The sequence below is a fragment of the Elaeis guineensis genome, chromosome 13, assembly GCF_000442705.2.
Source record: "Elaeis guineensis isolate ETL-2024a chromosome 13, EG11, whole genome shotgun sequence".
Taxonomy (NCBI): Eukaryota; Viridiplantae; Streptophyta; class Magnoliopsida; order Arecales; family Arecaceae; genus Elaeis; species Elaeis guineensis.
In genome coordinates, this window is record NC_026005.2 from 18,020,250 (window position 1) to 18,033,778 (window position 13,529).

The following is a 13,529-nucleotide window of genomic DNA, read 5'->3' on the forward strand; positions in this document are numbered from 1 at the left end:
CTTTTATGCTTTATGATAGAATCTCGTTACCTATGCCATCACCATATAATCATAATCATTCTCACAGCCATATGATGATTTGACTCTAATCAATATTGATCATTATATATACCAAATCCATTTCAACCTCTATATTAAATATAGTTAATCTTAACTTATCTATCTATAAGGATTTAATCCAACTAAATCTTCAATGAACATGCATTGATATTAGGATGATGATTTTAAATCTTAGGCTTGTAGTCACTTAATTAGTGCTGATCAAATCAGTCTAAATCTTAAAAGCAATAGAAAGCTTCTTATAATTAATCCAAATTCAATTATTGCACTGACTTTAATCTAAGACAAACGAGATCTTGGATTGTATATTACTTAAGGGGCAAAATTCCAGAGCTAGCATAGAGGTCGAATTGCATGGGATAGAAATATATATGAGGATTGTGATTGATTTAAATGATTAGGTTGCTTAGGGCATTTGAGTGGTATGACCATGTGATCAATTTGACAAGAACACTTAAATTTAGAAGATCTAGTTAGTTCTTAAATTTTGAGGATATTTTTTTTAAGGAGAGAAGAATGTGAAGCCCAACCCGACTCGATTTGGGTTGAAGCCGACAAGCATTGCCTGCTTCAGTTTAAAGATTTCAAAAAAAAAGGGATCGAAACAAGAGAATCGTGATCCCCTGCTCCAATCATCCGTTGTAGGGCATAAGGCCACCTAGCAGTGCCCGATGTGAGTGTCATAGGCTGGTGGAACAACCAGAGGCCATTGGGAGCTGGTGCAATCAGCGAATGGTTGGTGTTAGATCGATCTTATCCCTTCCACGACCATCAATTTAAACCCCCCTTCGGATAATTTCTCCATTGAAAATTCCTTTTGCCTCCTCACCCTTCTTCTTCCTCATCTCTGATAGACATCGATCCACCGTAGCCAAGCATCGCCAACCCCAAAATCCTATTTCTATCCAAAAGCCATTGATTTTTCTATTATTTTTTTTATTTCAAGTTTGATCAGCTCCTTCCCGTCAGAGTTCTCCATCGCCTCCATGCCCATCACCACCACTGTTGTCGTTAGTAAGCCCTTCCCCCTCCCTTTCCTTCTTTTGGCTTGGGGTGCAGCTACCATGGTAGCAAGGGGCAACATCCTTTTTCTTCTCTCTTGATTCCCCTAAGCACGATCGAGCCATCATCCCTGGCTACCATCGGTCATGTCACCACTCTCCCTTCTCCTCCAGTTATCCCAATCACACCAATGTTGGGCCACCATCCCCTCCCTTCCTTGATTTTCAAGAGCCATGGGAGGACTCTACTTCGGCTAAAGAGGAGAGAGAGAAAGGAAAGAGGAGAGAGAGAAAGAGAAAAGAGAAGAAAGAGAAAAGAGAGAAAAAGAAGAGAGAGAAAGAGAGAAGAGAGAGAAAGAGAGGGAGATAATTTCAATCTCTCCAATGCAACTTGTGAATCAAATCTCAATCTGATTGAGTTTATCTCAATCTGATTGAGTTTAGATCGATCTAAATCCGATAGATCTGACTTATAAATTGACCCAAATCCTGATATAAATGAAGACCAGATTGGGATCTTCTTTCTCTTTTCATCCATTTTTTTTTCAATTGAAAACTAATAACTTTGTTAATTTGTTTGATTAAAGCCTTTATTGTTAAAGGAGTGCCAAATTTAAGAATCAAGTCACGTGTCACATTTAGATTCGATTAGCAATAAGTTCCATCTGTCTCTGAGATTTTATTAAACATATTTCTGGTATTTTTTTCAATTTAGAATTGTATAAAAATTATAGTATTTAGAAAAATTAAAAATTTGGAACAGTACGTAACTTATGAAATTTAAAAATTCGGATCAAGCATAGTATTATCATGATATATTGTAAATTTTGAATATGATGGTTTCTCTATGTTACATGAATTTTTGAATGTAAAAATATTATTTTATTTTTAAAAATAAAATATAAAAATTTATGATAGAGTATATTGGTTATGAAAAAATTCTCTAATTAGACTATAATCTGAGTCTAATCAATATGATTGATCGTTGACCATATTTCAAAAACTAGTTTTTTCTGGGTCTAGCAAGTCAAGATTGATTACTGACAGAGTTAATCATTTTGAACCTAGTCAGTTGGGACTAATTGCTAGCATACGCTAATGCATCATATATTTGTTTTCAAAACTAATCTCTTTGCCCTGTTATGATGCTGATCGTAGTTGTGTGAGTTAGAGCTAGTTTCTTACTGAGCCTAACTAGTGGGGCTAATTATTGATACATGCTGATAGATCGGATGTTCTGTATTTTGGAGCTAGTCTCTTCTAAGTCTTGTCAGGGTACTGATTATAGCCATAGTCACCAAAAATTGAGAGAAGATTTTGTATTTTACTGTAATACATGGCATATATATTTTTTTTGAAAACTAAAATTATGTTGGTATTTATATCTATTATTGTCAATAGCTATATTTGAAAAAAAAATTTAATTATCCTTGATCTCTCACAAATATGATAACTAATTGAGTTGGTAAAGCTCATTTTCTCATTTTTATTTTTTTTAGGTTCAAAATATCCTATAAGGCTTGGGACCGATCAATAAGGAGCATAGGATTTTAGGTATTAGATTTTTATTAGATTTTTATTTTATTTTTTATTAGTCTTAGAGAATTTATCTTTTTATTGAATAAAAATTAGTGAGTTTGCTTTTACCACTGCATGAGTTGAATTAATATAGTGATAAAAAAACAAGCATTATATATTCTTTAGGATCTTGTCTCAAGAAATGTGCAGCCATCACGTGTCCGATCTGAATACTAGTTTCAGAGCATGACAAGATGTGAAACTAAATACATACTCGTAAGGATCCTCATAGTTCCATTATCATCTATGTCACTGACGGCCGGATGAAATTGGCTCTTTGAACTTTAACGCTATTAGTCTCATCTTTGATGCACCTCGTGATTTTATTGCGTTTTATTCCTTGACATTTGAGGCCTGAAAAAAGATTATATTGGCTGTTAGAGAAATTCTTTGTGCACTGCAGGTGCGTGCATTTCTAACTTTTTGTGCACTGCAGGCGGTGCAAAATGCACACACCGCTCGTAGTGATTGACTCATGTAAAATCGAAGCAAGCGTGCAAAAAAAATTTTTTTTTTTTTCTTCCGACCCTATGTGTAAGCTAATCACCGTAGATAGTGCACATGGTTCTACGCTACCTGCAGTGCACAAAGAATTTCACTTGCCCGTTAATGGACATATGGTCTTTGTGATTTTCTACATTAAAGACAAGTGTAGGGCTTTATTTTGTGTTAGCTGTGTGGAATTCAAATTTGATACATTGGAAAAAGCATTTGAATTCCCAACCCAAAGGCAAAGGTTGAATCTGACCGATGATTTTAGACCAGAACCTCGGAAGAGTCGACATTTGGTCCAAATACAGCACTAAAAAACAAATCCAAGTCCGAATCATGTGGTCATTCATCATCTCACTTCAAATTCACTAATAAGATGACTTGGATTAGCTACCTGGCTATAAACATAGCCTGTTTGATAAATGTACGAAGCTGGAAATAGCTAGGTTACAAGATTAAGAAAGGATGCAGAGTTCTGATGTGCATGATTTGTGACAATTTTGATTCTATTTAGACCAAAAATTTGGGAGTGGATGAACATTCAGTGGTGTAGCATTTCTGAATGGTATTGCTATTATAAACTCAAAATATTAGAACTCGAAAAGTTGAGGACCCTGTTGCAAATAGAACTGGAGGGTCATATTCCAAGTGAAGTAAAAATTCCTTCAGGCAGCTTGGCTGTAGCTGTAACAGCAGCCTATCACCCTTCTCTTTCTAATTTCTCCTACCACAAGATGAAAATTACAAAAAGCCATCATATTGACAATTCCTAAACATCATTAAAAATGAAAGCAACATTATGCAAATTTCAAAAGAAAGCGAAACACGACATTATTATTGATAGCCAGCACTAAGGCAAAATAGACATCATAAATGAATTTTGTTTCGGTGCGTATCTTTTCCTTGATTATTTCTATCCAGTCAGAGAAAGCTATCACCCTCACTTTTACAGGTGTAAAGGAATCACGAGCATCATGTAAATATCAAAATTGCTTGAAACATCTCAATACTGGTGGGATGAAACCCAAAAATTACATTCCCGGTTAACTGGATATCAGGATTAAGATGAATTCCAAAATCGGACGACAGAAAGTCCATCCGAAATCAATATACTGAACTGAGAGGAAAAACTGCGTATGGAGTTGAATGTTAAATATACTACTACTAATATATTAATCATGCCGATCAAATAACTTCTCAATCAGGACTGAGAATGCCGCAAAACCTGCACAGCCTGCACATGCAGCCTTTGGACCACCTACAAAGTGGAAATATTAGAATGTAAATATGAGGTTCCTGAAAAGAAAAAAATACATGACGAAATCTACATTGAGATGTATATAAAGAAGTTGATGTCATGCTTATTGAAATCCCTTGGCCAAGGAGTAGTACTGAGGCGAAATGGGCGACATCAGTTTGGTTTTCTAACAGCTCTGGAAGTATATATGGAGATAACCACTACTGTGATGTAAATAAGAAACTTTATCCTTATTGTCGAAACAGAAGGTTAGAGAATAAAAATAAAATATAAACTGCAATCTGCCCGTTTTGCGCCTAACAGCAAAAAACATGGCACAGGGCAATTAGTACTAGGCCAGCAAAAACTAGTGTCTGAAGAGGAAAGGGTGCAAAGCCATGCTTTCAATTTGAATATACCAATTACTTATTGAGCTAAATTTGGGGATGGCACAATATGTCATAAAGATAAATACACATGGGTCTCGTACCATAAGATCCACCATGTTTAGCAAACAAAATTTAGCAAACATAATAGAAATTCCAATGGTATATCAGATGGTCACTTCTTGAATTCCCTCATGCAAAACAATTTACAACCCTTATTTTGTCTGACTCTCCTAGTTTGATGTAAAATCTCTCACAAATTCACTGAGTTAGAACTGGAAAGTGGAAGCAAATGGCACCAAAGAAAGGTTTTAAAAATTTCAGTTTTGAGATGGTACCGCGGTTGATAACTTTACAAGCCAGAAAGCATATAGGATGCCACCAGTTTCATAAAGTTCCTGACCATCCACTAAGATTATTTACATCCCACAAGCGGGTCAATCACAGTTCACCTCAATGGAGTCAATGGCTCAAATACCAGGTTCACAGGAACAAGTTCATTTCTAGAGGTAAGAAGGGGTAAAGTAAATTCTACACTTATGTGAAAGGAAATATTGTCAAGCTTTCCCCAACAACTTGAGCCGTCTGAAGACATCTTGCCAATATCAGTTCTTTAATTAGGGTACCACACTCCAATGAGTACTTCAAATGCTTTTCAAAGCCCCCGCAGGTTATCTTAAGCCTTTTGCTTAAATAAAATACAGGGTGCTTCTAATAAGAACTGTTTGCTTTCATCAAACATCTAAGCTGTTTCTTTTGACCTTTATCCCTCGTGTTTTGTCCAACAATCCCATGCATTTGCTGTTTAACTCTATCTTATTTTTATGATTTTTCTCCATGCATCAGTCCTAATCTCAACATCTTTATTCCAGTTATCTTGTGTGCATTCCTCTATTTATTACTAGGTATGTTGATCATGCAGCCAAGGTTTCAAATCTTATGGGAGGGAAGATGTTCCTATTTCTCCATAGAACGGGAAGCCCCACTATGCTGCCCATCCCAGCAGCGGTCCTAGTCAACCGTCCAGATAGAAACCCTCATTCTCTTTCCTCTTATTTCCTTTTTTTCTTTCTTTCTTTCTTTCTTTTTCTTCTTTCTTTGCTTCCTTCTTTGTCTTCTGCCTTCCTTTCTTCCCTTTTATCCATTCCTTTCTTTCTTTTTTCTTTTTTCTTTCTCTTAAAGCCTTTCTTCTTTCTGGTCTTCCTATTTTTTATTTTTCTTCTCCCTTTCTTTCTTTCTTTCCTTTTTCTTTATTTTCTTTCCTTTCACTTTTTTCTTTTCTTCACCTTTCTTTCCTTTCTTTTCTCTCTTCTTCTCTTCCCATGTAGATGGGTTTGGAGTCTTAACCCCCATCCCAGTCTTGTTTTCTCACAAGAATGGGATGGGACGACTAAGATGCCCCTTGTCCCGCCAGGACTTAAAAACGTTGCATGCAGCATTATTAGACTTTCCACGGTTGCAAGGAAATAAGAAATCAGATAGATGCTTTAACAATAGAGTGACTCTGAGTATATGTAGTGTTATTGTTCATTGATCGTCGGCACACCATTGATGCCAAATTGGTAGAAGGCTTGAGTTGGAAAAGATAGACACTGGCAATACTTATGATTAATTTAGTTGTCATTGGTAAACCCACTTTATAAGAACTTTAAGATCTAAAGTAATATTTCCATACAAGATTTGCTGTGTTGCTATCGAGATCCGAATCGGTTGGCTGGCAGCACGATTCGGTATTACCCCATGTTATCCTGTGCCAAGCCCAAACCGACACAATAGAGAGGGCAAAGGAGAGGGAGAATGAGAGAGAGGAAAATATAGAGAGGGGGAGGAAGGGAGAGAGTTGATGAAAGCCGACAGAGAGTAGCCTAACATGAAAACAAGTGTAGGGAAGGAAGAACATGAGAGAGATAGAGAGAAAGGGGGGAGGGAGGGCTATCGGATTGTCACTGGAGGCTACCGAAGGGCCGCTGAGGCCGCCATAGGACTGCAGAAGATACCGAAAGATCGGAGGAGGGGCTCTACCCTTTTGATTGAAATAGAAGTCATCCGCCCTTGTTTCTTTTTTTATTTTGGTGACTTTAGGTGATGTTAGCAATCCTATCACCGATTTTACTTAAAGTATGCAAAATTTAAAAAAAAAAAATGAAGTCGGCAACATTAAAAAAGTGAAGTCAGCAACAATATTGCCGACTTCACCTAAAGTTAACAAAATAAAAAAGGAAATAGAGGCAAACGTTCTTGTTTTGATCGAAAGGAGGGCAAAGCCCCTCCTCCAATTCTCTAGTGGCTTCTACAACCCTTCGACAGCCTCCGACAGCCGTCTCTCTCTCCCTCCCCCCCCCCCTCTTCTTCTCTTTTCTTCTCCCTCCCCCCTCCTTTGCCAGTATCTCATTTTGAATGCCGGAACCATGCCGGTCTACCGCAATTTGCCCCGAACTGGATGGTTTAGGATGGTTTCGCAATCCTTGCTTTCATATATGATATCACATGCATTTCAAATTTAGCAGTTTGATAAACACAAGGACTAGAATTCTATTGGGTAGTGTTTGGATGGTTAATAAGTAGAGGGATAACCCCCTTATTCCTCCACTTATTCTGAGTTGGTGGAATAATGCTATACCCGGCTTATGATGCCTAAGAGGATAGCCCTCCCACTTACATCATAAGCCTAGACCAAAGGAAAGGTCAAATTGGATTATTCTGCGATAAGCAACAGCCTATTCTATCCAATTACTAAAATCCCTCCTAGCCATCATTTCTTTGGTACGTCATCTATCACTTCCCCGTTCTCCTTCATTACCTCTTGATCCTCCCATCTCTCCTTCTCCTCTCAATCTTTATGCATGGGTGTTGATCATGGCACCAAGCTGCTCTACAGACTTGGCAACTAAAATCTCCATTATGGATTCCTCCTCTTCTATTACACCCTTCTTCCCTCCTCCCCTCTTTTGATTATGGTTGATAGGTGGTTGGCAAAGCCTCTAGGTGATGTGCCATATGCATCTAATCTTGTCTTCTCCTCTGTCACCTTCGTAGAAGACCTTCTAGTGCCTCCCCCCTTACACCATCTTAGACAATTCCTCACAATTTGAGAACTCCATCGACAACAATTTGAAGAAAGGCCCAGGCTTTGATGTGAAAAGGTGGGATTTTCTTTCAATTATGAGAAATTAAAATTTTCTTCCGGTTTTCTGTGATCGCAAGTCTTATGCATAGTTCTTCATTTATTGATCATTTTAAAATTTTCATGGGCTTTCAATGGATTGGAAATTTGGGTTATTTTTCTTTTTTAATCTATTTAGGATCTAAAATTTTGATTTTTTTTTGTGAATTTAGTTTTATATGGATAACTAATGGATTTTTCTTTCAGTTTTAAGGAAGAATATATTCTCATTTTTACCAGCTTTGGATTTGAAGAATAATGGATATTTGTTAAATGATTTAGATTTTTGAATTTTGATGATCTTTTGGTGAATTGGGTTTTTTATGGATTTTTTTTTGAATTCTTTTCTTAATTTAAAGAAGATGCACCATGTTTTACTTTCTCTAGATTTGGATGATGAATGGTTATGTGCCAAATTATTTAGATATTTTATTTCTGGATAGAATATTTTGTTGAAGCAAGTTTCATATGGCTGTTTGATGGGATTTTTATTTTTTTTCTTAGAATTTAGAAGATAAACCTTTTAGTAGTAGAAGCATTTTAATTAATTTACGTAGAAGCTATACAATTTTTTATCAACTTATGGTGAAATGACTTTCTATGAACAGGTTATTAGAGAAGTATTGTGGGCACTTTCAGATATGACCAGTGGGATGTACCTATGGAGAGTGATGAAGGGAAGGTGAGAGAGGATGTTAAGGCAATTGTTGGAGCTTTTGAGTTGCAAACTATTGTTGTTATATCAGAATACATTTGGCCATTGCTAGAAGTCAATCTTAGGATGATTTTGGTTTTATTGCTTCTCATCGTATATGTCCTATTTGATATTTGTTAATGGACTCTGCTTAAGTGTGTGAACTAAAACCTTGATTTAATTGGGTTGAGATTTTTTATGTTAATTATCAACATGATGAATTGGTTTGATGGTGAGTGTCATGAAGATTTCACTGTGTCAAAGCAAAGCTCATAAATTTTTGAGTAAGTTTAGTTTCATTGATGTTTATCAGTAAATTGAATAATGAGTTCGTAATATATTCACGGATTTGTATTTTGATAATTTGTTCAAGCCAATATGCTATGTAAGTGAGTAATGGATCTTCTTAAATTGTGATATACTGGAGGGCAATTTCACAAGATAGTGCCTTCAAAGCCATTTTTCAACAATTGTTGGGGGGCAGTTTTGTCAAGACAATATAAAATTCCGCTTATCCCCTCAATTTATTCTGCCAAGAAACAACATCAAAACATCATATTCCCTTTTACTTATTCCTCAAATTGAACGCCATAAATTTCTTATTCCATGTAACAAGTCCTAACCTTCTACAGATTTGGAAAGCTATTCCTTATTCCCCCAAAATTTATTCGGCAACCAAACACAACCCCTTAAAGTTGTTCACACTGCTATCTTATCAGAGCTATTCTTCACGATTCCAATAGCTAGCTTATATGACTTTGTAGAGTCCTTATTTGACAATAGTTCTCATTGTATCTAAACAAAAACACACGATACAACAAGACAAAAGAAACACTCTCAAAATGAAGATGCAATTCTATGGTTCCATCCCAATTTCATGCTAAAGGTACAAGTGACATGATGATCATCAAGAATCAGTTCTACATGATATTTTGCATGTTCGATATATATGACAAAGCATGCTTGCACCAAAAAAGCATGCATTAAGGCACCTTTAAAATTACAAATGAAGTGCTTCTAACATATAGAAATATCAGTTAGTGTTCCATGGCCATCACAAAGTCAATTGATTTCTGGAAGTTCCTTAATGTGATCTGGTGAGATCTCTTCAGAATTTACCAAAACGTTAATTTCCCAATGAAATAGGATTAGATGGATTGAGATTAAACCAGAAGATTTCAACTATTATTTGGTGCATCATAGTGATAACGAGGAAACCATTTTTTTTCATACTTTATCATCACTAATGAAATGTTCAGTGTGATCCGTCAAAATGAAGCAGATTTTGGACTCTGTAAGGGCTTCATGGGACTTGGGAGTGACATAAATATTGAGATAGTGATGTTTTGGGATAATTGATGCCCACTAGTGAAATTATGGAGATGCCGAGAAAAATGCAGTGTGAAACTCTAGATCAGACTCAACTTAAATTGAAGGTATATGATAGAAATAACTCACAATGAAAATGCGCCCAGAAAAAAAGGAAAACTGGAAATATGGCATTCTAGCATGTCTAAGTTCATTTGGTAAGGGCTTCCTTCGCCCAGCTTTCTGCCAAAATTATAGTACATGGTTCTCGCAATGAACGAATGAGAAATAGCAATTAGTCAATCCAAAATAATGGCATTTGGCAGGTATGTCATTAATGTCATTATTTAGGTAAAGTGTATTTCTCCATACCTAAGCAGTGCCAAAATGGAATAGATTTAGAGCCATAGAAAACGTAATAAGCAACTTCTTTTGCTGCACTTGCATGCTAATTTATGCCCATACTATTACTTGGCAGAACCTTATAGACTTAAAATTCCTGCACCAGAAGACATTAGAATTCCTAGATTTTGGCATGAGAAAAGAAAGTTACCTTTTGCAGATATAGCCCCTCCTGTAACACAGCCAGCGACAACTGTATTTGTGGTGTCATGCTTTGCTCGAGCCTAAAGAAAAAAACATAATCATCAAAACAGAAACAATTCAAATTAATGAAGGACATCATCTTTTCTTTTTGTCTTTTTACCTTCTCCACAACACATTCAGCAGCTGAGAAGATCAGGCCCATAACTGCAAATGTCTTTGCAGATCTTAAACTTCTCCTGCCCATATCCTTTGCTGTGTATATAACTTTCTGCTTTGTTGACATTTCCTCCTGCATAAGAGGATTATCCAGAGCCCCGAGGAACAAGCCCATGGCTAGACCAAGACCACCGCCTACACGGAATCCACAACAGAAGTGCGTTGATTCCAGGGTCACCCAAAATTAACACACACATGCACATGCACCCACGCACGCATGCACGCACACACACACACACACACACAGAGAGAGAGATAGAGAGAGAGAGAGAGAAGAGCGGGGCAGAGAGAGGGGAGAAAATTAAGAGATAGATAAATAAAAGCTGATAAGCAGAAAATATCCATGAAATTGAAATACTCTTCACTGATATACCCCCAATTTATTCATATCAGTAAAAAGAAACAAGAAAATAACTGACCAAGGGGCCAACTTTTAGTGTGTACTAAGACAAGATGACATGGCTGCAGGCCACATAGCTAAGAAGATTCTTATATAGGAAACATGACTAAAAGAATGTGTTGTAATTGAACTATCTGAATGACAAGCAAAGCCCCTTGCTTAACTCATCCACAAAACAACAAAGAAAACTATGAGATCCTATGGCTAATAATAAAATCAGGAAAATTTGCTTGGTTGCAAGCTTTCTCAGTTAAAGCAAATGAAATTCAAAATCCAATATTTGCAATCGACTCAAGCCCAAAACCAGGAATCTAACAGCAGAACTTTGGGATACAATATGAATGCAAGTCCACAAATAAAAAAGAGATTTCATTTTTTTTCCTCTTTGTCTAAAGTCTAGACTCTTTAAATCCTTAAGGAATGCCAAAGAATTGCTCTATGGTTGCATGAGCTTAAACTAACCAATCAATTATGTGGGTGTCCTCACCTACGAAACTATCTCCTAGGCTTGATGGCAGACCTTATCTCATCCAATTCCATCCTAGAGAGTACTATCTATCTTTTCACAAAAATTAAGCTTGAATACAATTTTTATCCGGATTTTTTTCATGTGTCCCTTTTCAGTGAAGAATTAAATTTCCTTTTCTTACTCCTATCTTGATGGTGCTCTTCGCCATTCTCAATATGAATTCCATCAATGGAATCCCAGAAGGCATTACCCGAAAACTCAAAACCCATGATATTAAGAATGCAAAATTGTTTCTTTTACCCGTCAGACACCCAGCCTACTTTGAAGTACTCATATGCCATGATAAGAAGGAATCTGAACCATTTGATGAAGCAATTCATGGTGGAAGATATAGCCATCTGTAAACAACTGGTGGAACATAATTCATAATATGAATGCCAAGGAGATGAATTGTGGCCCTTTAGTTATGATCACATTGTTCACTATGTATTATGGTTGCATATCCAGCACAGCCAAAGAAACAGACCCTAGCAAGACCCCTTCTAGTTGGCTTATCCACAAATTATTAAAAGCTCAGGATAACCATAGTTGGCCATTTCCACTCAAACCAAAATAGATTCATACTTAAAGGGCGGACAGGTGTCTGAGATCACAGGTAGATTCTTTCTTCACCTTCACTCAGTAAAAGAGACAATGCATAGACGTAGGATGATAGTTCTAAAAGTTAAAAACATATTGACCCTTTAACCATCACATGTGTCTTAGGAAGGCTGTTCTCTAACCATTATAATCGATGATGCTGCCTCCGTGTGTTGTGACAAAATTATCGGTGAATTTATGCCAAACATCTTATAAACATAAAAGATTCAGTCCAAGATCTTACAGAAACATCAAAAGCCAGCATAAGAACCCAATAAAGCCCACTATATTAAACCAGAAAACTAGAAAAAGAAAAAGAATATTATAGGAAGAAAGAAAACCTCGAACAGATACCTCACTTTGAACTTATACCAAACATCTTGTAAGCATCAAGGTACAGTCCAATCTCTCATAGAACACCTTCTGAAGCCAGCATAAAAAACCAAACAGAACCCAGTATTTTAAGCGAGAAGTTGGGAAAGAAAAGACATTACAGGAAGAAAGAAAGAAAAAACTCGATTAAAAATCTCAACTTTTTGCCCTCACAGGCCTCTTCTGTAAGTTTTAAGATAGTAACCGAGAACTCACCGCTCCACTCCAACAGCAAAGTTACAAAAAGCAATAAATAAATAAATCGAGAGAAAACCATGAATAAAAATCTCATCGTTTTGCCCCGCTGGGGTTTCTACGTGAGATTTTGGAGAGTCGAAGAGTACCCATGATTCCACTAACGACGCTACGGACGGCGCAGTTGTTCCAGATGTCTTGGCCTCGGATCTCCTCAGGCGTTGGGAGCCTCAACGGCTCAATCTTCGGTTTCTCAGCTTCCTTCGTGGCCGCTTGGGGCTCTCCATCTGCGGCGGCCATGGGCTGAGCTCACAAGGAGGAGTAAAGCATTCACCAGCTCGTCGCTCTTCGAATTCGACAAAGCCCAGAGACTATTAGGACTTAGAAGAGCTCAACGATGGAGCTGGAAGGGCGAAGAAAATGCGATGGATGGAGAGAGAGAGAGGGAGAGGAGAGCTCTCTCCAGCTCTATTTCTCCTCCTCCAAGACCGAGTTGAAGGTTCACGTGCACCGCACGTGCAAATCTTTAGCGATGATGTGTTTGGTAGGGGCTTGCATGTAAAATAGATTAAACTATATTTGAACCGATTGCCGGGGCTGGCGCAGACCGCGATGGGGCTGGAACTGGGCCGGGCTGGATCGGGTTCTACCCCTGCCCGAGCCTGGCCCGAAAAAATTTTTCGGGCTTCGGGCCGGGCCTAGGTCCGATTTTTTTGAAAAAATATAGGCCCGAGATCGGTCCGAACCCAATTGGACTGGTCCGATTCCAAATC

The 13,529-nt window shown here is 37.4% G+C and overlaps 1 protein-coding gene across 1 annotated transcript; it reads right to left on the bottom strand.

The window, feature by feature from the left end:
• Window positions 1–3,937: 3,937 nt before the first annotated feature.
• Window positions 3,938–13,246, bottom strand: LOC105032967 (mitochondrial import inner membrane translocase subunit TIM22-4). The gene is made up of 4 exons (XM_010907575.4): window positions 12,906–13,246; window positions 10,626–10,816; window positions 10,473–10,545; window positions 3,938–4,389 (listed from the first exon to the last, which is right to left on the bottom strand). Exons 1-4 carry the CDS (start codon window positions 13,054–13,056, stop codon window positions 4,304–4,306), a joined length of 501 nt encoding a protein of 166 aa, XP_010905877.1. The 5' UTR covers window positions 13,057–13,246; the 3' UTR covers window positions 3,938–4,303.
• Between the last annotated feature and the right edge of the window lie 283 nt (window positions 13,247–13,529).

Coding starts and splice junctions, on each gene's coding strand:
- LOC105032967 (XM_010907575.4), bottom strand. CDS start 13,056: ATGGCCGCCGCAGATGGAGAGCCCCAAGCGGCCACGAAGGAAGCTGAG. Junction 10,817..12,905: donor CGTCGTTAGTGGAATCATGG/GTACTCTTCGAC, acceptor GATTCCGTGTAG/GCGGTGGTCTTGGTCTAGCC. Junction 4,390..10,472: donor AGGGGCTATATCTGCAAAAG/GTAACTTTCTTT, acceptor TCCACTTTGTAG/GTGGTCCAAAGGCTGCATGT.